General features: G+C 49.8%; 1 protein-coding gene across 1 annotated transcript; it reads left to right on the forward strand.

The window, feature by feature from the left end:
- Positions 1 to 8,795: 8,795 nt before the first annotated feature.
- St3gal2 (ST3 beta-galactoside alpha-2,3-sialyltransferase 2) lies at positions 8,796 to 22,134 on the forward strand. The gene is made up of 6 exons (XM_013013025.1): positions 8,796 to 10,165; positions 12,758 to 12,951; positions 18,712 to 18,891; positions 20,319 to 20,364; positions 20,606 to 20,725; positions 21,477 to 22,134. Exons 1-6 carry the CDS (start codon positions 9,824 to 9,826, stop codon positions 21,648 to 21,650), a joined length of 1,056 nt encoding a protein of 351 aa, XP_012868479.1. The 5' UTR covers positions 8,796 to 9,823; the 3' UTR covers positions 21,651 to 22,134.
- The last annotated feature ends 1,422 nt before the right edge of the window (positions 22,135 to 23,556 follow it).

Below are 23,556 nucleotides of genomic sequence, written 5' to 3' on the forward strand. Positions count from 1 at the left end.
TGTTGTTTATTTTTGTCATTGTTGTTGTTGTTTGGTGGAGGGGGTGGTTAATTAGGGATAAGATTCTCACAGAGTTTCCTGTCTGGGCTGACTCCAAACTATGATCCTCAGATCTCAGCCTCCTGAGTAGCTGGGATTACAGGCATGAGCCACCAGCACCAATTGGGACTTATGATCTGATTATTTCAGGGCTTGTCATTCTGCCTCCTTCAGTGTGCTGGCTGGAGTTTTATCAGTCTTGTTAGAGATGGTTTGATATTCTTTCCCAAGAGACAGGTATTGGCAGGCATCCCTTAGTTCCCTGGTATGAATTGTTTACTCCACTCAAGATGGCACTATCAGTTTATACTCTAAACACATAGCAGCCATACATCAAAAGATAAAAATTCTAAACACATTTATGTGCTCCCCTGCACCCTTTGCCACCCCTCCACCACACACCAAGTAGATAAACATCCCAGTGGATCAGCACTGGAACAGGCACACAAAGAGGAAAACAGGGCCGAAGCCACAGGCCTGCTGGCCTCTGAATCTGGAAGCAGAAAATTGGGATAACAGTGATAAAGTGATCCATGTGAAGCGTGTAATTACTGCTAGCACACTGCTAGAACCCAGAGCTGGAAAAGTAAGCTAACAGAAGATGCTGTGCCTGGGCGCCTGTGGCTCACATCTGTAATCCTAGCTACTCAGGAGGCTGAAATCTAAGGATGTGGTTCAAAGCCAGCCAGGGACAGGAAAGTCTGTGAGACTATCTCCAATTAACCAGCAAAAAGCCAGAAATGGAGCTGTGGCTTAAGTGGTAGAGTACTAGCCTGGAGCAAAAAAAAGCTCAAGGATATCAACCCAGGCCCTGAGTTCAAGCCCCAGGACGAATACCAAAAAACAAAAAAGAGCAAACAATAAGAGATAAATAAGGGCTGGGAAGGTGGCCCAGTGGTAGAGTGCTTGCCTTGCATGCATGAGGCCCTGGGTTTGATTCCTCAGCATCATATAAGCAGAAAAAGCCAGAAGTGGTACTATGGCCCAAGTGGTACAGTGCTCGCCTTGAGCTGAAGAGCTGAGGGACAGTGCCCAGGCCCAGAGTTCAGACCCCATGACTGACAAAAAAAAAAAAAAGAGAGATAAATTAATACAAACATATATACAGTTCTGAAACCCAGGAATATAAGTAATCTGGAAAAACAAAAACAAACACAGTGGGTCCTGCTGGTAATAGCTAATATTATAGCTATTCAGGAGGCTGAGATCTGAGGATCATGGTTCAAAGCCAGCCCAGGCAGGAAAGTTCCCATGAGACTCTTATTTCCAGTTAACCACTCAAAAACTGGAAGTGGTGCTGTGGCTCAAAGTGGTAGAGCACTAGTCTTGAGCAAAAGAGCTTAGGGACAGCTCCCAGGCCCTGAGTTCAAGCCCCATGACCGACAAAAAAAAAAAAAAGTTCAGAAAAAAAAAAGTTCAGGGACAGAGCATAGGCTGAGTTTAAGCCCCAGCTGTCTGTCTCTCTGTCTCCTCTGTCTCTCTCTTTCTCTCTCTCTCTCTCTTTCACACACACACACACACACACACACACACACACACATTATAGGAAAGGTACTCAGGAACTTGGGAAATTGAGCTAGGAAAATCCCAAGTTTGAGCTAACTTGAGCAACATAGACAGTATGGCAGACCCTGTTAAAAACGTTTGCTAGAAATGAAAATTTGTGTTTTACAGCTTGAAGCAATAGATAACACTAGTCTTGTCACAGAGAAATCACGGAACTGGGATATGATGCGGAGGAATGCATCTAGAAGCCCACATCCACATGGAACCCAGAGAGCCTTTAGCAATGTGTCTAGTAAGAATTCCTGATGTGAATGATGGAAATAACTTTTAAAGGGATAGTGGCTAAGATTTCTAGATTTGAAGGAACACCAGTCAAACTGAATACATGTTCTTGCCCATGTAATTGTAACCCCTCTGCACAGTATTTTTACAATAAAAAAATGTAAAAAAAATGCAAACTGAATACATGTCATGAGATGTGTTACAGTGAAATTGCAGAGTGTTTCTGGGTGTGATAGTACAAGCCTATAATCCCAGCATTGAGAACCTGAAACAACCTGAACTACATAGTGAGACCCTGTCCAAACAAAGAAACAAAATACAACTATCAGAGAGAGGGCTAGGGTAGCTTGGTGGTAGAACACTTGTCTAGCATGTGTAAGGCCTTGGTTTAAGTCCCCAGCGTTGCCAAAACAAAACATTTTTTTAAATCAGAAAAGAAAAAGATGAATTCAAAGGATTGAGATTAGACTGACTGGAACCATGTCATCAATGTTGGGTGTTAGAAAGTAATCAAAGCACATCTGTTGAAGCTAATTGTCAGCCTAGAGTATAATATCCAGCTGTCATTCAAGAATGAGGTGAGATCAAAATATTTCTACACAAAAGCTCAGAGACAGCATGCAGGTCCTGAGTTCAAGCCCCAGGACTGGTCAATAAATAAATTTATATTTATATTTGTGGACATACTAAAACAGTTGAATCATCAACAAACCCTTGCCAAAAGGACTGCTAAAGATGTGCTTCAGTAAGAGGAAAAGTAAACCCCTGGAGGAAGCAACCAGGTGCTAATGCCAACAGGAAACCCAGGAATTGGCATACTGTGCCAAGCACAGTGGCCGATGGCCATAGTCCCAGCTACGCTGGAGGTTGAAGCTTGAGCTCAAGGAGTTTGAGGCCAGCCAAGGTAACACAGTAGTTTGACACAGTCTCTCAAAAAAAAGAAAAAAGAAAAAGAGAAAATTGATACATTGTGTTGGGAAATTGAACTATTGTGGTATATAAGGATGTAACCTACAATGACTGAAACTATAAAAAGGATTGAAACTGAGAGCATAGCTCAGTGCTAGAGAGTCTGCTTAGCATTCAGAAGGTCCTGGTCCACAATACTACACAGCAATACACACACATACATCATCATCATTATCCTCATCCTCCTCATCATCAAATCAGCAAGTAGGTAGTCCCAGGATTGGTCAGTAGTGCAGTATGGATATGAATCTTTATCTTATGCTATCTTCAGGGCATAGGATGTGTCTCCTTGTGATTAGGGCTGCCAAATCAGCCGGGCGCTAGTGGCTCACGCCTGTAATCCTAGCTATTCAGGAGGCTGAGATCTGAGGATCGAGGTTCAAAGCCAGCATGGGCAGGAGAGGGCATGAAACTCTTATCTCCATTATACCACCAGAAAACCGGAAGTGGCGCTGTAGCTCAAATAGTAGAGCACTAGCCTTGAGCTGAAGAGCTCAGGGTCAGCGCTCAGGCCCAGAGTTCAAGCCCCATGACCGACAAAAAAATAAATAAATAAATTCAGTATCTGCTTGGGTATTTATAATCTATTTGTTTGTTTGTTTTGTAGGCACTGTCCGTTAGTTTTTTTTCTGTTCAAGGCTAGAACTGTACCACTTGAGCCATAGCTCTACACCAGATTTTTGCTGGTTAATTGGAGATAAGTCTCACATACTTCTCTACCTTGGCTGGCTTTGAACCTTAATCTTCAGATCTCAGGCTTCCTACTAGCTACTGGCACCTAGCTTAATTATTCATTTTGGTCTTACTATATAGCCCAGGCTAGCCTTGAACTTACGAACCTTCTGTGTCAGTCACCCAAGTGCTAGGATTATAGGCTTGTGCCATCACACCAGCTCAAAGGTTCTTAATTTTGAAGACTGAAAAATCACAATTGTTAACTACATTATCAAGGAAGAATAAAGTAAAATAAAATAGAGAGTTTCATTGTTGAGTCACACCAAGTTTCTGTCTTTTTCTGAGAGAATGACACTATTGACTTCATCAGGGAACATGTACATATGCTAGTATGGTAATCTGTAAAAGACTATTGTTCCTAAACTAGGAGAGGAAAAAAAGTGGTAGGGTTGGAGATGACTTATCAGTCCATCTAAAGGAAAAAAATCTAAAGAAAAAAAATTAGTTGAGAAAAAGACAAAGTAAAATAACAAATATAATGGACTAAACTCTCCTCCCCACCCGCTAAGGTTTGTTGTTTTGTTTTGTTTTTGTGCTGGTGCTGGGACTTGAACTCAGGGCCTGGGCACTGTACCTGAGCTTTTCTGCTAAGGCTAGCACTCTACTGCTTGAGCCATACTTCTACATCCAGCTTTCTTTGGTGGATAATTGCACATGAGGGTCTCACAGACTTCCCTGTCTGGCGTTGGCTTCAAACCGTTGATCCTCAGTTCTTAGCCTCTTGAGTAGCTAGGGTTATAGGCCACTGACACCCAGCCACTTCCAGCAACATAAGACTCACAGACTTTCTTGCCTGGATTGGCCTCATACCACAATCCTCAGATCTCAGCCTCCTGAGTAGCTAGTATTATAAGCATGAACCACACTGTTGTTTGGCTTAGACTCGCTTTCTAAAAGGAGCAAATAGGGCCAGGAATGGTGACACACAACTGGAATCCTAGCACTTAGGAGGTTGAGGCCAGAGAATCTCAAATTTCAAGCTAGCCTAAACTGTATCCCAAAAGACTACCAGATTAGAATAAAAGCACAGAAGAAGGCCTGGGGGCATAGAGAGACCTGGGCATTAGGTAACAGATCCATAGAAGCCATACTGGTCACATTTGCAGCGACTCCATTCTTCATACTCGTTCTTCCCAGCTCTCCTGTCTTGCCTCTCTGCAACTATTGTGATTTTTTTTTCCTTTTTTCAGTTGTGGGGCTTAAACTCAGGGCCTGGGCACTATCCCTGAGCTTTTTCTCAAGACTAGCTAGCTCTCTACCACTTGAGCCACAGCGTCACTTCCAGTTTTTGAGTGGTTAATTGGAAATAAGAGTCTCACAGGGACTTTTTTGCTCGGGCTGGCTTCAAACCATGATCCTCAGATCTCTGCCTCCTGAGTAGCTAGGATTACAGGCATGAGCTACCAGTGCCCAGCAGGGCTGGCGGGAAGCAGAAGCTGCTCAAGGATTAGTAATAGGGGAGTAGAAAGGGCCCTGGTGAGTCACTAGGCTAGCAGGAACAGCTGTGCCAGAGATGGGTGCCAGGATGTTGCAACTGATGACTTCAGTTAACCAAGCATGCGGAGGTGGAGCCAAAGCTCTCAGACACACGGAGGACCTGCCTCAGGAGGCTGGAGCTGTGTGTTCATAATGGAAAAGCATTCCCACCTTTCCTCAACACAATGCCTGAGCCTGACAGGGCATCTTCTGCCAGGGTTGGTGGGTTCCTAGGTTCGCGGATGTTCGAGGTTGGCAGGCATCTGCAGGACAGGGAGCCTTTTGGTGTTGTACCCCAGTTGGTTGGGAAAGCCTGTTTGGAAGGCTGCTGACCTCGTTCACCTGCGACTCACAGCAATACTAAATGACAGGCTATCCCTGGAAGTGCCCAGAGACTTTTAAAGTGTCTGTGGTTTGCTGCCTTTTTACAATGAGGCTCTGGGATGCGCCCACAGGCTGTGTGTAAGTGGGTAGAAAGAGATGCTTCATCAGTCGGGCTCAGCTGTTATTTTTATGTTTCTTCTCCCCATCCCCCAGCGCCTCCCCCCCCACCCCCACCCCCCCACCCCGCCCCAGTCTCAGAGCCTTATTTTTTGACATTTCATTTCCCGACCTGCCCAACAAGGTTGTGATCAGCCACACTGCTCTGAGGCTGTGCTGTTTCATGCTTTATCGTGTTAATTTGATGGCTGGTGCCTTGGGATTGATCCCACTGCTTTAAGGCCATCACCACCACCACCACCACCCTTTCCCAGCCCCTTGTGCTCCTCACAAGGTCCCTGGCTTGTTTGGCCTTCCCTTCACCTGCATGCTGGCAGGACTTCCTTTGAGCTTTCATTGTTTCTTTGATCCTTAGTGCTGCCTAATCTTGTGCTTCCTGATTGGTGAACGTCTAGGGGAAAGGGGAGGAGACCCTCGACTCTTGGCGGCTGCCCCAGCTGCCCCAGACTTCTCTATCCTGGCTACAGCTTTTTCAGTTCAGCCTCAGCAGTGTGAAATTAACAAGATGCTCAGGGGATTATTGATGCAGAATCTCCTCAAATCTGCCAGATTTGTGGCCAGAAACCTCCTATAAAACCATAGCTTTGTGCTGGGGGCCGCGGGGGTGGGGGTAGCTCAGTGGTAGAATGCACCTAGTATGCATGAGGCCCTAGGTTCAGTTCAGCATGGCAAAAATAAAACACTGAGAAATAGAGGAGGGATAACTGTCTGTCTCCTTCCCTTCCTGCCTCCCTCCCTCTCCCTTCCCTTCCTGTTTTCTTTTTTCTTTTCTTTTTTTTTTCTTTCTTAGACAAAATCTCGCTCTGTTGCCTAGGCTGGTCTTAAACTTCTAGAGTCTAACAGCTTTCCTGCCTCAAGCCCCAAGTGTCTAGAATCACACCTGCGAACCACCACAGATAACTGATTTTCTGGGGTCATTGCCCCCAGTCTTAGGGGATGATTTCACATCTGGTCTCTCTGTAGATTCTCAACCCCAACAACAAAGAGACCTAACTTGTCTGACTGTTCAGCTCTGCTTTCTTACTCTCAGGTAGCCCCTGCAGGTGGGCTCCCAACCCAAGCTCCTCTTGCTGTTACTCAGGGACTCTCCTCCTCACTTGGCCTTCTCCCATCATACCCTTCTCCCTCCCTCCCATCAGCATACACGCAGTTTGTAATAGCTAACCTCTGGCCCACACTCAAATCCCATCATTTGTGTGGGGGTGGGGGAGCGGAACAGGCCTGGCTGAGTAGCCCAGGCTGGCCTAGAACTTGCTATACCCCACCGCCACCTGTAGTACCTTTTTTTGTGCCCATACTGGGTGTGAACTCCAGCCTAGATCTCTGGACCAGCTGTTCTACTCATGGCTAGCCCTCTACCACCTCTTGAGCTACACCTCTACTTCCAGCTTTCTTTTCTTTTCTTTTTTTTCTGGTTAATTGGAGATAATCATCTATTGGATTTGCCAGCCTACCCTGGCTTTGATCCTAGAACCCCCTCCCTACATAGATTGACCAAAGTAGGGATGAGTCACTTGAGTGAGATTTGGGACGGAGAGCAGGCCAAATGCTCTCTGTATTCAACCCCATTTTGGGGATTCAGTTTAAGCTTTAAATCTGCTTAGCGTATCAAGCAAGCAGATTGTGCTGACTGTAATTCAGTGAACCTAAATGCCTTCAGGTGAGAAACCACTCCTTCTCACCGGAACCTGAGGAGGAAAGCCAGCAATCTCCGAGGATGCCTATGCACATGGAATGTTATCGAATAAATCCAGGACAAAGCCTGGTGCACGCTTTGCATCCGTGCTTCCTCTCCCCACCCCCACCCCCTGCCCACTTCCTGCTGTCAGCAAAGAGAAGTTGGTAGCAAACAAGTTGTGATGGCTTAAGTTTCTGGGGCCAAGCCCCAAAAGGGAGAACATTTGCTTCTCTTCTTCCAGAGAAGATTGTGGATTGAGGTGTCTGGAGCTTTCAACCAGGTGGGGAACGGAGTAGGGCTGCAAGGCCCAGAGACCAAGTCAGAACCAGGGCTGTTCAGATTTGGAAAGGGTCTTGTTATATTGAGGTCAGGTTGGCTTCAAACTTGAAATCTTCCTGTCTTAGCCTGATAAATACTGGAATTTCAGGCATGAGTCATGTTTTAAGAGATTCCTATGACATAGATTCCAGAGCCTACCTGCCTGCCTTCCCTCCCTCCCTCCCTTCCTTCCTTCCTTCCTCTTTTCTTTCTTGTGCCAGTACTGCAGCTTGAACTCAGGGCCTCTTGCTCTCTTGGCTTTTTTGCTCAAGGCTCTCGTTCTGCAGTTGAACCATACCTCCACTTTTTCAAACTCCTTTCCTTAAGACCAATACTGAAAACTACTCTGTAAGGCAAGCGGCCTCTTCTATTTCTGTTTACCATCGCAACATGGGGCTTTAGCTCCCTACCTGGAACTCTGGAGTTCAATTTATTTGTAATGTACAGATGAAGGGCACTGCGCAGAGTGCTGGTTAGTGGTGATTCTGAGCCCAGCAACCCCCTACCTTGACAGACAGGTTCTGCCCTGATACTAGACCAGAAATGCCTCCTCCATAGTTTACACTTGAGTGTGAAAAAGGACTGGTTTGTATGCCCAGCCCTCCTTTTTTTGTTGTCAGTCATGGGTCTTGAACTCAGGGACTGGGAGCTGTCCCTAACTCTTTTGCTCCAGGCTAGCACTCTACCACTTTGAGCCACACCACTACTTCCGGTTTTCTGGTAATTAATTGGAGATAAGAATCTCTTGGACTTTCCTGCACAGGCTAGCTTTGAACTATGACCCTCAGATCTTAGCCTCCTGAGTAACTAGGATTACAGGCTTGAGCCACCAGCACCAGGCTCCAGCCCTCCTTTTATCTGGGTAGGCTTCCCATGGGCCCTGAGAGCACCAGGGGAGAAATCAATGTTCACAGTTCCCTGGGATCTTCTCTGGGCTGTTTTTTCTTACAACTGCCCTGAAAGTAACCACTCAAAGTGGACTCCAGGCTTTCAAAACTGAGTGGTTCCAGGGACTTGTCTTGTGACTCGGGGGAAATCAATTTGCTGGACTCGTTGTTTACCTTCTGGCTAATAAGTGAAGGCGCTGGGCTAATCTAGTCCTCCGAGGGTTGGGAGCTATGCAAAGCAATGCTATCAGTGCACAGTTTCGGGGAGAGCCCTTTCTCTTGTCCACGCTTGGATCAAGTGGGGGGGTATCTCCTCTCCTTCCCAGCTTTGTCCCCTCTGAGATTAGGGGTGGGATGGAGGGTGATTTTTCTGCACATTTGTCTTTCTCTTCAATTTCAGGGTCATGCTGCAGCAGCCTGGCGCCTGACAAGCGAGGGGAACCTGCCAGGGGATTACTGTGAGCACGAGCCAAGAGCCAACAGCGGGACAGACTGGCCCCCGGGGGAGCAGGGATGAGCAGAGAAGCCACCAAGTCTAGGCTGGCAGCTTCAGAAAGGAAGCCTGGGCCGTGTGGGAGAGCTCCTGGCACGCTCTGCTGACCCACACAGCTCAGACGCAGCGTCCTGCTGAGCAGCAGCTGTTCTCAGCCCCACCGGAGCCCAGAGCCACCACTTTGTGACCCTTCCCCCCCCACACACACCTGCAGCCAGGGCTGTGACCACCAGGAGGAGGAACCCGCCGGCTGGATGGGAAGCGGTGGAGCCGAAGCTAACCGAAGAAGGATATTGTTCTCTGCAGAGAAGTGTCGCCCTACCCTTGGGAGGAGCTTCCTGGTTTTCTTCTCTGGGGGCCTGGCTACCCTTCCTTGGGAAAGGAGCTCGGTCAGGAGGGCCAGCCACAGCGGGGAGGGCTCTGGCGTGGAATGCAGGTCCCCGAAGCCTGCATGCTCTCTGTGGTGAGCAGAGGGCCAGAGCTTCCCCGCTGCAGGGGACCAGGGGCCGCCTCCTTGTCTGCTCATGAGCCACAAGGACCCCGACTGCTCTGGACTGGACCTTCTCAAGCCACCAAAGAAGGGGTCCCTCAGAGCTGGCAGTCAGCCATCACAAGGGACTAGAGGGCTGGGATGGACTGACCTTTGCCTGGCCAGGCTGGCAGGAGACGCAGAGTCTTTGTGGCCCAGCTAGTGACAGAGAGACCTGATGCAGCCCTGAGCAGGGGGGGGGCCCAAGTGGCTCAGGGACAGGGGAGCCACTGCTGCCAGCCCACCAGCTCCTTTCCCTGGGGGGAAGGTGTGGTGAGGGTCCCCTGCCGCAGCACGTGCCCCTATGCCCTTTGCACACGCTGCCGGAACAGACAGGCTGCACCGTGGCTGCCCCTTCAGCAGACTGGGAAAGGATTGGCCACGGTGACAGTGGCCCACGCGCCGGCACCATGAAGTGCTCCCTGCGTGTGTGGTTCCTCTCCGTGGCCTTCCTGCTGGTGTTCATCATGTCGCTGCTCTTCACCTACTCACACCACAGCATGGCCACCTTGCCCTATCTGGACCCGGGGGCCCTGGATGGGACACACCGGGTGAAGCTGGTGCCCAGCTATACCGGCCTACAGCAGCACGTTGGCAAAGAGGAACTGGGGGGCAAGAGCTGTGCCTGCCGACGCTGCATGAGCGACGCTGGCGCCTCTGACTGGTTTGACAGCCACTTCGACGGTAACATCTCGCCCGTCTGGACCCGAGAGAACATGGATCTCCCTCCGGATGTTCAGAGGTGGTGGATGGTGAGAACCACAGCCCTGCTTCCTGTCTTCCCTTTGCTGCCCCTCTCTAGGGCCAGCCCTCTGTTTTCTTCTTAGGGTTAGGCTGGTATCCTTTGGACCTCTCGCTCCTTCACCAAGTGTTCATCAAGTGAGAGGCCCATTTGACCAGAGCCGTGTACTCAGATCACACAGTACTGAAGGACAGAGTGAACTTTGACCTGAAAGGAAAGAGGACTAATATTTGTGATGCCTATAGGAGCCCAACATAGACCAGAAAGTTCCACTGGCCCAAAGCCAATGAGAGGAGCAGCCTGGGTGGAGAAGTAGGGGCGGCCTTCCTGTTAGGCAGGAGGCAGCCATTTCTCATGCTATGCCAGGATAGGGTTCATGCTGCTGCCTCCTCTCACCTCTTATCAGACACCCCAAATCTGGATTTTTAATGGAATATCCTCATTGATAAATGTTGGCTCATCCACTTTAAGAGTCACTTGATTGTTTACTGGGAAAGCGTTTGCTCCGTGCTGGGATAAGAAAACATTGTAGGGCTGGGAAGGTGGCTCAGTGGTAGAGCACTTGCCTTGCATGCCTGAGGCCCTGGGTTCGATTCCTCAGCACCACATAAGCAAAAAGAAAAAAGCCAGAAGTGGCACTGTGGCTCAAGTGGTAGAGCGCTAGCCTTGAGCTGAAGAGCTGAGGGACAGTGCCCAGGCCCAGAGTTCAGGCCTCACGACCGGACCCCCCAAAAAAAGAAAACATTGTAAACCTCCATCAGGGGCTGAGAGGTGAGGGAGGGCCGACTGCCTGGGAGCCCAGACCCTCCTCTCTGCTTCTCCTTATGTAATCCACGGGGCCCCATCACCTCTGGAGCTTCCCCCGGGTTCTGCAGGGTCAGCTGGTCTCCACCAATCCTACCGGCCAATGTGGAGCCCTCTCCTTGAGCTCAGAGACTTTGTGTTACCTTCTGAGGGCCTCCAACGCAGCTCCTGGCCCCTGGTTTCTCCAGCCGACCAACGGGAGTTGGATGACTCTCCTTTCTCTCATGTTTAGGAAAGTTGTAAGGATGATTCATGTGGCCAGACTTCCCAGAAAAAATGACCAGAACCTATCTTCTAACCCACGTTGTACCCCACGTCTGGGGCCTGCAGACCAGGGCTCTCTAGGAGCTCCACAGGCCCTTCCCATGGCAGCTAGAGCCCTCAAAGGTTCTGCCTGCGCTGGTAGTCCCGGCCTTCATGGTGTGGGAAACATCAAGGTTCAGAGCATGCGTGGGGCCTGCCCGCTGTGTCATCCTGGCAATGGCTGATGAAGACCCCGAACAGGATTGGATGCAGGGGACAGAAGAGGTTCCCTGCCTACAGGGATGGGACTTAGCGACTGTTTACATACAACAGCAAGTGTGTCTACAACCCATAGCCAACTTGCTTGGCCAGAAAGTTGAGTGTCTTGTCTCAGAGCCAGGTTTCCTCTCCAGAGAGAGCTCTGGCCCTCCTGATTGTCCCACAAACCCATGGATGTATGGCTCAAAGCCTCACTTTTTTTTTAAGTTCTAGGGATTAAACCAAGGGCCTGTCATATGCTAGGCAAGTGTGGCAATGGTGGGCCAAGTCTAGTGTTTTCGTTTTTTAATAAACATTCGATTAGTTACCAATATTTAGAAATCAGGTTGTTCCACATGAAATCTGTATTTTTAACTTTTCTTGAAAAAATAGATTTGGCTGGGCTCACAATCCTATGTGATCAACAATTGGTTGATTTACTAATTTTTTCATAAGTGTGTGTGCCAGTCCTGAGGCTTGAACTCAGGGCCTGAGCTTTGTCCCTGAGCTCTTTTTGCTCAAGGCTAGCACTCTACCACTTTGAGCCACAGCACCACTTCTGGTTTTCTGGTGGTTAATTGGAGATAAGTCTCATGGACTTTCCTACCCAGGCTGGCTTTGAACCACAATTCTCAGATCTCAGCCTCCTGAGTAGCTAGGATTGCAGGCGTGAGCCACCAGGCACCAGGCTTGATTTACTCTTTTTTGATGGGTACACCGTCTCCTGTTAGCTGTGGGCCCCACCAGCCCCTTCACTCCAATGTGTCACCTGCCTGGGCTCATAAACACTGAACTGCAGTTTATAGTCTCTGACTATCCAGCTGGTGTGAGGATGTAGGGACAAGTTGTATTCTACCCAGCTGGCTTTGAAAGCATTTATATGCCTCTCTCCCTTCTTCCCAAAGAGCTCAGGGAGCAGCTTCACAAGTACCCTGAATATTGCCCCTTGGGGAATCTATAACCCTAGCCATCATGCTGAGTCCTAGAGCGCCCCCTGTAGGCAGGTTGGGAAGGAGCCCTGAGGGAAGTCTGCCCACATAATCCGTAACAAGTTGACTTGTCCCCTCCCCAGGCCCTCTCCAGTGTATCAGAGCAGCCCCATGACTGGCAGGGAACAGTAACAGTCTGTGAACAGTAACACCCATTCATTTTGCTGCTTTTGAGAGAAGGGTGGGTCTTCATTGCTTGTGGAAGGGGGGCTCCCCAACAGCCTGGGGGCAGGGAAGTCTGTGGCGGCGTGGGAGGGGTGATAGAGGTCCTCGCTCCTCATGGTCCTCTCCTTCCCTCCTCACCTCAGATGTTGCAACCCCAGTTCAAGTCACACAACACCAACGAGGTGCTGGAGAAGCTGTTTCAGATTGTGCCAGGCGAGAACCCCTACCGCCTCCGGGACCCCCGCCAGTGCCGGCGCTGTGCTGTGGTGGGGAACTCGGGCAACCTGCGAGGCTCTGGCTATGGGCAGGAAGTGGATGGGCACAACTTCATCATGAGGTGAGCCCCTGCAGGAAGACGGTGGGCCAGCACCAGTCTCCAGGAGGGGACCTATCTGTTGGATCTTGTGTAGCGGGGTCCAAGTCGCCAGCTGTCTGTGTGCCTGGCACCCAGAGCCTTCAGTGACAGGCTCAGGTCTCTCTCTTCTGTCTGGGGTAAGTGTTCTAAATCTAAACTTAGCTGGGGGTGCACACCTGTTTCCATGGCTCTGAATTCCTCTGGAGAGAGCTGAAAACCAGATCCCTGGCTGGTGTTGGGTGAAAACTCTTCCTACTCACCCTTTAACCATTGAGCAGTTAAGCCAGAAGTGAGAATCCCAAACCAAGCTATTGTCTCGCATTATAGAAATGGGTGATTGTTTCTGACAGATTCATGGAAGACATGTGTCCTAGGCAGAGAAGGGAGCTGTCTGGTGCTTGTTGTGAATGTACCTTTCCTTCATCCTCATGAGACTTCCAGAGGTATCTGGGCCCAGCCCGGAGAAAAGAGCGGGCTAGGAAACGTGTTCAATGCGGACAAAGATGCTGCTGACTGGGGAAACTCAGCAACCTGGGCTGAACCCGTCTTTGACTCCCTCCATCAACTTAGTCTGGGGAGGATATGTCGCAATGGCATATTCCTCCACCCCTCTCCTTGAGGGAGAAAGAGCGTTGTGAATAAAAATTCATGATTTTAGCCAGCATCTCTTAGGATGAGTGTGGCGGAAAGACCAGGCTTCCCGGGAGGCAGAAGGAAGGGCTTTGTCTTAGAAACTGTTGCTGTCTCCATAGCAACACCAAGGCAGCAGTCTCAGAGGCTTTCTACATTCCTTGCAAGACCTTCCTCATATTGGGAAATGGTGAGGGGTTAGAGTGGGAAAAGAATACGGGACCCCTCCCAGCGCCCCTGCGTCCCCTGGGGTTATCCCCATCCTCCAATTGCTGACCCCTCAGATGGGTGAAAGGTGAGATGGGAATTGGAGAGAGATCTCCATCCATCCAGAGGTGGTGATGGCTGTGATTGGAGAACGATGCATCTGCTCTCTTGTGGCCTAAGGCACTTGGGAAGCCCAAGGAAACAACACTCAGAGACCTGAGCCCCTGTCTGCCCAGCTGTCTGCACTAAATGGGAGCTTTCCATCAGGTCTCCCTGATGGTTGAGAAACTTTAGTCCTGCAGGCCTGAAAGTTTCAGCTGCTTATGACATGTAGGTGACATGTAGGTGGTACTTAAGTCAGGTCCAGATGTAAGCAGATTCCCAGATCTCCTTCCTAACAACCAAGCTCAAGATGTGGTTTCCAGAATTGCTTTCTGAAAATGGTGACCCACATGGTCATTGGCTGTGTCTGCTGGTCTGTATCAGGAGCCAGATGGCAGGGGTGGCTGTGTATCGATAGCTCTGTCTTGGTTTGGAGCTGACAGGGAGGCCTTTCATCCCAAGACCATTGTGAGTGCACTGGGAAGGCCAGCCTGAGTTACAGTGAGGCAATGGCCGTGCCTTCCTGGCCCTGCCCAAGTTTCTGCTCCTTACCCTACATGGGCTTGAGCTTCTCCTGCCTCTTCTGATCATCAGCTCTATCTACAACTCTTAGCTAGTGCCAGAACACAGAAGGCATGTCATAAACCCTGAAGGCATCAAAGGGAACAGGCAGCTGGACACTGGACCCTAAACTAGAGAGCACATACATTCTACCTGTGTCCACTCCTGTGCTCCTTTAAATGCTGGAGGCAAATAGATGACTGGGAATAGTTGGCCTCCAAGACCCTGAGAGCCAGCTCATCCTCTGGCCTTTCTCCAGAATGAATCAGAGCCTCAAAACAAGTTTTATCTCCAAAAGGATGTCACGTTTCTTCCCTTTCCCTCCGAGGCTATAAAACATTTTGGGGGGGCTTTTTGCTCTTTCCTTTCTCACTGGCTGGTGCCTGGGCAGTGGGTGGGTGTGGAGTGGGGGACAAGCAGGCTCTGCAGCAGTGCTACCTGTGGGAAACAAGCGATCCCACCCGCCATGTCTAAGGACAGATTTATGCGCACTCTGGTTGTTGGTGCAATGAACAAAGCAGACAGTGGGTCTTCATAAGTCAGCCAGGGGCTGCTGTAGCCTGTGTGTGTGCGTGCGTGCGCGCGCGTGTGTGCACACACATGTGTGTGTGCACGTGCACATGCACATGCATATGCATGCGTGCACGCACGCCAGTCTTAAGGCTTGAATTTGGAATCTGGCCACTGCCCCTGAGCTTTTTTTGCACAAGGCTAGCACTCTACTGCTTGAGCCACAGCTCCACCTCTGGCTTTTTGGTGGTTAATTGGAGATAAAAATCTCATGGACTTTCCTGCCTGGGCTGGCTTCAAACTGTGATCCTCAGATTTCAGCCTCCTGAATCTTGAGGATTGTATGTGTGAGCCACTGGTATCTATCTAGCTGCAGCCTTTTGATCTACAGATGAAGTTTACTTCTTAGGTCCTCACAAGAATGAACCTAGACTTCAGCGCCTGCCCAGCCTGGTATCACCAACCCAGCTCTTCCACCCGCTGCTTGCTCCTTTCTATCTCTGCGGGCCCTGATACCGTCCCCTGGGGCCCTGGTGACTTGGCAGAAGCAGAAGCAGACAGGCTGGTGTCCTGCGTGGTCTCCAGTCCCTGCGTGCGTGGGCTCCAGCAGCCCTGGAGCTACTCATGGGAGGGGCAGGATACTTCTCTGCTCCTTCAGGAAAAGTATCTCTTCCCCCTAAAGGCTTGGGGGGAGGGCAGTCAACCAGGAGGTAGAAGCCTGGTTCCTCTAAAGATGGATCTGGAACAGGAAAGCAGGATTTGATCCTTGTCCTGGACATAGAATACTGTAAGTTCTGGAGGGAAGATTCTAGGTTGTCTGTTTGAGCCAGACTACCTGAAATAGTTAAGAAGAAAGACTCACTATGAAAAAAAAATTTAATTTTGGCAGTACTGTGGATTGAACTTGGGACCTTGTGCTTGTAAGGCAAGCACTTGATTTATGCTTGCAGCCCCTTTTTACCTTATTTTCAAGGTAAGTGTCTTGCTTGATGCCTGGACCAGCCTGGGCTACAAGCTTACCTGGGCATCTCTGTGTCACTGGCACATACCACTGCAGTACCAGCGGCTGTGCCCACCCCTTCCTCGGAGCAGGGATAACAGCATTACCACCACACTCAGCCATTGAGGAAGATGGAGTCTCGTGAACTGTTATGCCTGGGCTGTCCTCAAATCATGATCTCTCCATCTCCACCTCCCAAGCAGCTAGGATTTCCAGCTTGAGCCTGTAATTAGCACCCACCCAGTTTTTTTTTTTTTAAGAGTCTCATTGTATAGCTCAGGGTAAGCTAGAACTAGAGATCCTCTTGCTTCAGTTTCTTGAGTGCTGGGATTATAGGCAAATGCCACCATGTCTGTCTCATTATCTAAGTATTATGCTTCTCACTTCAAGAGACACCGGTGCTTCTGCAGCACAGCACGCTGCACCTAGCCAGCTCATGGTGCCAGCCACTGCAAGGACAGAACTGGAATCAACTGGGGAAGGCACCTTGAGACTGTGCCCTCTCTCTTAGTCCCTGTGTTCCCAAGGGAGGGCCAGCTAGGGCCATCTTGCCTTGAGTGTCATGAGTGAGTCCACGAGGTATTTCTCAGAAGATGGATATCCTCATAAAGAGTCATAGCCGGGGCTGGGAAGGTGGCTCAGTGGTAGAGCTCTTGCCTTGCATGCTCAAGGCCCTGGGTTCGATTCCTCAGCACCACATAAGCAAAAAGAAAAAAGCCGGAAGTGGCACTGTGGCTCAAGTGGTAGAGCGCTCGCCTTGAGCTGAAGAGCTGAGGGACAGCGCCCAGGCCCAGAGTTCAGGCCCCACGACTGGACAAAAAAAAAAGAGTCATAGCCAAAGATAAGACAAGCCAGGCACTGGTAGCTCATGCCTGTAATCCTAGCTGCTCAAGAGGCTGAGATCTGAAAACTGGAAGTAGAGCTGTGGTTCAAGTGTAGAGTGCTTGTCGTAAGCAAAAGAACTCAGGGATAGCGCCCAGACCCCAAGTTATGACTGGCAAAAAAGATAGGACTAACAGGTTGTGTTTAAAGCTGGCTTGCCTGCTATGTAAGATGTTCACTAAAGCTAGACGCTGGTGGCTCACGCCTGTAATCCTAGCTACTCAGGAGGCTGAGATCTGAGGATCGCGGTTCAAAGCCAGCCTGGGCAGGAGAGACCGTGAGACTCTTATCTCCAATAAACCACTAGAAAACCGGAAGTGGCGCTGTAGCTCAAGTGGTAGAGCGCTCGCCTTGAGCTGAAGAGCTGAGGGACAGTGCCCAGGCCCAGAGTTCAAGCCCCACAACCGCCAAAAAAAAAAAAAAAAGATGTTCACTAAAAAGGGGAGCCTTGCTTAGATACATTTTCCCCCCACAAATTGGAAAGGTGGGATATCTTATTACATTGAGGGCCATAAAAAGGACACATTTTAAAGTGTGTGTTTGTGTGTGTGTGTGTGTGTGTTGGGATTGGACTCCCACCTCATACATGCGAGGCTACCTCTGATCTACATTTCTAGCCCTCAAAATATGTCTTTTTTAATTAAATATTTTTATTGGCGAGGTACAATGGTTACCATAGTGAGGTACAAAAGGATTACCATTTCATAAGTCAGGGGAAAAGTACATTTCTTTTTGGACAATGTCCCCCCTTCCCTCACTCTCTCCCTGTTTTTCCCTCCTGTCCTCACCCATAAGCTGTGTAGTTCATTTTCAACATAGTGTCCAGTGTCCACTGCTGCATTTGTTCATCCTTTGTCCCTCTATTTCTGTGCTCTCCCTCACCCTCCCAAAGACAGATAAATGAACAAACAAGACAAATGGGGTGGGGGGAGAGACCTCTGTTTCAAAGTATATCTTTCTAGCTGGGCGCCGGTCGCTCACACCTGTCATTCTAGCTACTCAAGAGGCTGAGATCTGAGGATCACAGTTCAAAGCCAGCCTGGGCACGAAAGTCAGTGAAACTCTTATCTCCTCTCCAATCACCCACTCAGAAAACTGGAAGTGGCGCTTGGCTCAAGTGGTAGAGTGCTTGCCTTGGGCTGAAGAGCTGAGGGACAGTGCCCAGGCCCAGAGTTCAAGCCCCATGACTGACAAAAAAATAAAAATAAAAAAAAAAAATATATATATATATTTCTAAAATTTTCCATTCTGTGTTGTATTTCCTTGTCATTCACAGTAGTTATTAAAGGATATATTAAAAGAAATCTATTTCACACCATTTGTTTCTTTCACTGAATTAACTCTCATATGTATTTCCTACCAGCATATGTGATCTTTTCTTTTTTTTTTTTTTTTTAGGGGTCCGGTTGTGGGGTCTGAACTCTGGGCCTGGGCCCTGTCCCTCAGCTCTTCAGCTCAAGGCTAGCGCTCTACCACTTGAGCCACAGTGCCATTTCCAGCTTTTTTCTTTTGCTTATGTGGTGCTGGGGAATGGAACCCAGGGCCTCAGGCACGCGAGGCAAGCGCTCTACCACTAAGCCACCTTCCCAGCCCATATGTGATCTTTTCTACATTCTGAGGGCTCGTATCCCATTCTATGAACATGCAAAATGGATTATCCAGTTCTTTACTGTTTTATTGATTGAACAGCCTTGGATGCATACCTTTGCAACCATTTTCTAGAAACAGAATTGCTGGGTCACAGTGAACATCATTTGCATTTTTGATGGCTGGCACCAAATCATTCTCTAAACCTCTTGTATCAGTTTCCATGGCAGCTTCTTCTTCTCATGTTACCCTCTTTTCTGCAGGATGAATCAGGCACCAACCGTGGGCTTTGAACAGGATGTTGGCAGCCGTACCACCCACCATTTCATGTACCCTGAGAGTGCCAAGAACTTGCCTGCCAATGTCAGCTTCGTGTTGGTGCCCTTCAAGGCCCTGGACCTCCTGTGGATTGCCAGCGCCCTGTCAACAGGGCAGATCCGATTGTGAGTCTCTTTGTTGGCTGGGAGTGGAATATGGGTGACAAGACAAGCTTGGGAGGATTCTGCTAGATTGTAGAATTCCTTTCATTGACATTTTGGCCAACACAGGCTAGGGAAGAAAGAAGCCCAACATGGTGGGTTAGCTGAGGACACAACTTGCTTCTGCATAGTGCCATCTGCACACTAGTGAGCAGACCCAAGGCCTTGTTCATGCGAGGCAAGTGCCCTACCTCTAAACTTCACCCTCACCTCCTCACCTTTTACTTTCAATTATATTTTATGTATCATGTATTTGTGTGTGTGTGCAGAGGTGGGGAGATGTGGGAACTAAGGCTTGAACCCAAGGCCTAGGAGCTGTTCCTTAGTATTTTTGCTCAAGGCTGGTACTATACCATTTGAGCCACATCTATATTTCTGGCTTTATGGTGGTTCTGTGGAGATGAGTCTCATGGACTTTCCTGCCTGGGTTGACTTGATCCTCAGATTTCAGCCTCCTGAGTAGCTAGGATTATACACATATGACCTAGCAGCACCTAGCTGTACCAAGACTTTTTTGTTTGTTTGTTTGTTTTGTTTTGTTTTGTTGGTCATGGGGCCTGAACTCTGGGCCTGAGCACTGTCCCTCAGCTCTTCAGCTCTTCAGCTCAAGGCTAGCACTCTACCACTTGAGCCACAGTGCCACTTCTAGCTTTTTCTGCTTATGTGATGCTAGGGGCTGGGAAGGTGACTCAGTGGCAGAGTGCTTGCCTTGCATGCATGAAGCCCTGGGTTCAAGTCCTCAGCACCACATAAGCAGAAAAAGCTGGAAGTGGCACTGTAGCTCAAGTGGTAGAGTGCTTACCTTGAGCTGAAGAGCTGAGGGACAGCGCTCAGGCCCAGAGTTCAGACCCCATGACCGACAAAAATAAAATAAAATAAAAATATATATGTTATGGTTTGCTGACTTTAGGATGTTTATTATCTTCTGTTTGGAAAGCCAGAAGGCCATCTGTGCTATATAGTTGAAGTTACACAGATACTCAGAGAAGGCAGTACAGATTGTGGGAGCCAGGGCTGAGAACAGTACAGAGAGGGTCATTCTGGGCAGGGCATGTGCGCAAACATTGAAATGTTTGTGCTTGACAATGTTTGTACTTGAGATGATTAGTCAGTCCAAGTGGAGAGTTCTTAGCAGGGAAGAAGAGCTGGGGATGGATTATAGAATTACCCTGGACACGTCTAAATATCCCTGTTTTTATCTTGAAATGCCCTGGAGCAAATTAGGGTTTCTGATCTAGGTCCTGCACACAGTCATTCAGTGATGATGTGCAGCAGGGAGCAGTCTGGAGGCAGATCAATCTGAGAGTTGGGAGGCTGTTATTATTCATTCCTGAAAAGGAGAGGCATCTCTTGGGACTGGGACCCCTGCAATGTTATCTTTCTGCTTGCAGCACCTATGCCCCAGTGAAGTCCTTCCTTCGAGTGGACAAAGAAAAGGTGAGTTTCCCACTTCTCCCTTCTTTGTCCCCCTCCATGGACACAGTGGTGTTTATTTGGGGTGTGTCCAGTCCTCTAGCTCAAGGGTGCATTCATGTGCTCCAAGAACCCCATCTCTGGTATGCCTCATTCCACTGTTGGCCATAGCAGCCAGACACTGAACTGCTGGAAGCTTCACAGAGTCTGTCCTGAGTTTCAGGCCCCCAAATTCTTCATGCACCTGTTACCTTTTCCCCAACAGGTCCAGATCTACAACCCAGCCTTCTTCAAGTACATCCATGACAGGTGGACAGAGCATCATGGGCGGTACCCTTCCACAGGGATGCTGGTGCTCTTCTTTGCCCTTCATGTGTGTGATGAGGTGAGCAGTAGATGCCAGTCTGGAAGAAAAATAGAACCCATGGTACAGAGGTAATCAGTTCTTTTAGGGTCTCAGTAGTGAACCCAGGGGAAGGCATTTTTGCAGGCAGAAACTGGCTGTCATGCCCCATTTCTACGTTGTAGAGATATTTCTAAAATAGTATTGCTTTTATGATTCTATAAATTGTAACCTTCATTAAGAAGTTAAATTTGCCGGGCACTGGTGGCTCACACTAGCTACTCAGGAGACTGAGATCTGACTATCACAGTTTGAAGCCAGCCCAGTCAGGAAAAGTCTGAAACAATCTCAAATGAACTACTCAGAAAAAGCTTGAAGTAGTGCTGTGGTTCAAGTGGGTAGAGTGTTAGCCTTGAGCTGAAGAGCTGAGGGACAGCGCCCAGGCCCAAAGTTCAAACCCCACAACAACAAAAAGTTAATTTTATTGAAAAAGGAAATAGATTACATTTTGCTAAGTGGCCAGGCCTCATGCTGTCCACACTCACTTTTACCCCTTAAATTAAGTCTGCTGTATTGGACATTTGGCAACTTTCAAACCAAAGTGCACCCCCGGGGTCGGGGAGGGAGAGCTTGTCCCTTGCTCTCGTTGGAGGGGAAGGAAGTCTGCGGAGGGAACCGCGGTGCAGGGAGCAGGGTCCGGCCAGGCCGCGGTGACCCCTCACTGGGAGCTGCCGAGCTGCCAGCTCCCGGGCTGCGGACGGCGCGGTGACCCCGTGTGCCACCTTCTCCGCAGGTGAACGTATACGGGTTCGGAGCCGACAGCCGAGGCAATTGGCACCACTACTGGGAGAACAACCGGTACGCGGGCGAGTTCCGGAAGACGGGCGTGCACGACGCGGACTTCGAGGCCCACATCATCGACATGCTAGCCAAGGCCAGCAAGATCGAGGTCTACCGAGGCAACTGAGTCTGGCCTGGCTTACCACCCTACCCGCCCAAGCCGCGAGGCGCAGGGCGCGCTCCGGCTCTGCGCGTCACCAGGCAATCAGGAGCGACGCCAGGCCGCGGTCGGGACCAATCATGCTGCAGTCCTGTGAGCGCCTGCTGTTGCCCACCAATCAGGAGACTCTGTGAGGGGGAGGGGAAGCCCCTCGGGCCCCGCACCAATCAGCGCTGCGGTCAGGCGGGGCTTTTTTTCTGCCAGCCAATCATGCGGCTCAAGGAGAACTTCCGGCGCTGGACCCGTCTTTTCTAATCAATGGCCTTCGGAGATAGGCCAGCGGCCGCTCTATCCCACTTCCTCCCGCTTTTTACGGAGCCGAGGCCGCTCCGGGCCTCCTTGCAGTTTTTTTCTCAGGCTCGATAGCAAGAGTGTTTTAGTCCGGCCGACTAGCTCCACTGGGGCGTGGAGGGCAGGGCTTGGGGCTGAGCGTCGGCCTGGACCCAGAGAAGGGCGGGTGGCTTGGACTGGGGCCGGAGCATTCATGGAGGCTGGGGGCGGGGGGGGGGGAGTTACGCCTCATCCCAGGAGAGAAGACGGGGTCTCCAAAGCCGAGAGCACGTGTCCTTTCTCCCTCAGGCCCAGCTGGGTGAATGCAAACCCGCCAAAGAAATGCGGTGAAAACCCAGGGGGCGCCATGCGGCCTCCGACCAGGGCGTTTCGCTGGTCAGCAGGTGTTGGGATTGTATTCACCCGGTGCTGAGGGGTGGACCTTGCCTTGGGCCCAACTCTGGAGATCAGAGGTGTCAGGAACCCTTCAGGGGCCTAGGAAGCCCTGACACTTGAAAGGTGCTTCTTTCACGTGCCCTGCCCCTCCTGTTCACCCACAACCTTGTTTTTAGTGTCTCTGGGGCCCTGGGCCTCCTCACCAGCTTACTAGTTGCTCTGGAAACAGTATCAGAAAACTTGCCCTCCCTCCGTGTCCCTTAACACTCCTCTTCCCTCCCTCCCACCTTTTTACACACACACAAACACACACACTTTTTTTGGAAAACAGGCTGGAGAGGACCCAGCTGCCCGTGCATGCACCATTTCCTTCCACTTGTCACCCCAAAGAGGAGCAGGCAACCTCTTGCTTGGGGGTGGAATTTGCTTTAGGCTCATACTTTAGTTACCCTGAAGCTGCCAGGAGTGGCTGCCTACCAAAATTCATTCCTTCATGGTTGTAAGCAGGCCATGCAGGTAGCTTGGAGCCTTGCTGGGGGGAGCAGAACTGGCTGCCTGCATGCCCCCTCCTGCCTGTGTGCCTGCACCCCCGCCTTGCTCACCTCCGGCCTCCTCCCCCAGTCCTCCTTTCCTTCTCAGCTCTAGAAGGGCTGGAAAACCAACAAACAGGTTACAACTGGAAGCTACTCATAGGACTGGACCCAGCTCAAGTCCCTAGCAGAAGCTGCTGATGGTATTCTCTCACCTTCGAGGTTGTACAAGCTGAGCAGAGAGAAAGAGCTTCTGTGAAGCTCCCAGGCCCTGGGAAGGATCCCCTTCCCAAATGAACACAAAGCGCTTGTAGCTTCCTGACCACTGACTGGTCCACTGCTGCAGCTGTCTGTGGGACAGCCACCCACGGGAGAGGGTTAGACGAGGGTTGGGTGGGGCTCTGAGCACCTCTAAAAATTAATGTATTGAGAACTTAACTGGAGTCTGAACCTTCCAATTCCAAAAACAGGCAGCATGAGGATGGGTTGGATGGGGTGGGGGCTCCTTGCCATTTCGGAGAGTCAAGGCAGCGGACGTCCTGTCCTTGCCACTCTCAAGTGCTTCCTCACGAGGCTGTTTTGAGTGTGAAGATGGAAACAGTGCAATTATGCCAAACAGTATTTAGCAGATAATTTATTTCTTTTGTTTTTCTTTTGTTCAAACCTTTAATCCCTAT

The sequence above is a fragment of the Dipodomys ordii genome, unplaced genomic scaffold, assembly GCF_000151885.1.
Source record: "Dipodomys ordii isolate 6190 unplaced genomic scaffold, Dord_2.0 Scaffold18, whole genome shotgun sequence".
Taxonomy (NCBI): Eukaryota; Metazoa; Chordata; class Mammalia; order Rodentia; family Heteromyidae; genus Dipodomys; species Dipodomys ordii.

Coding starts and splice junctions, on each gene's coding strand:
- St3gal2 (XM_013013025.1), top strand. CDS start 9,824: ATGAAGTGCTCCCTGCGTGTGTGGTTCCTCTCCGTGGCCTTCCTGCTG. Junction 10,166..12,757: donor ATGTTCAGAGGTGGTGGATG/GTGAGAACCACA, acceptor TCCTCACCTCAG/ATGTTGCAACCCCAGTTCAA. Junction 20,365..20,605: donor TTCGAGTGGACAAAGAAAAG/GTGAGTTTCCCA, acceptor TTTCCCCAACAG/GTCCAGATCTACAACCCAGC.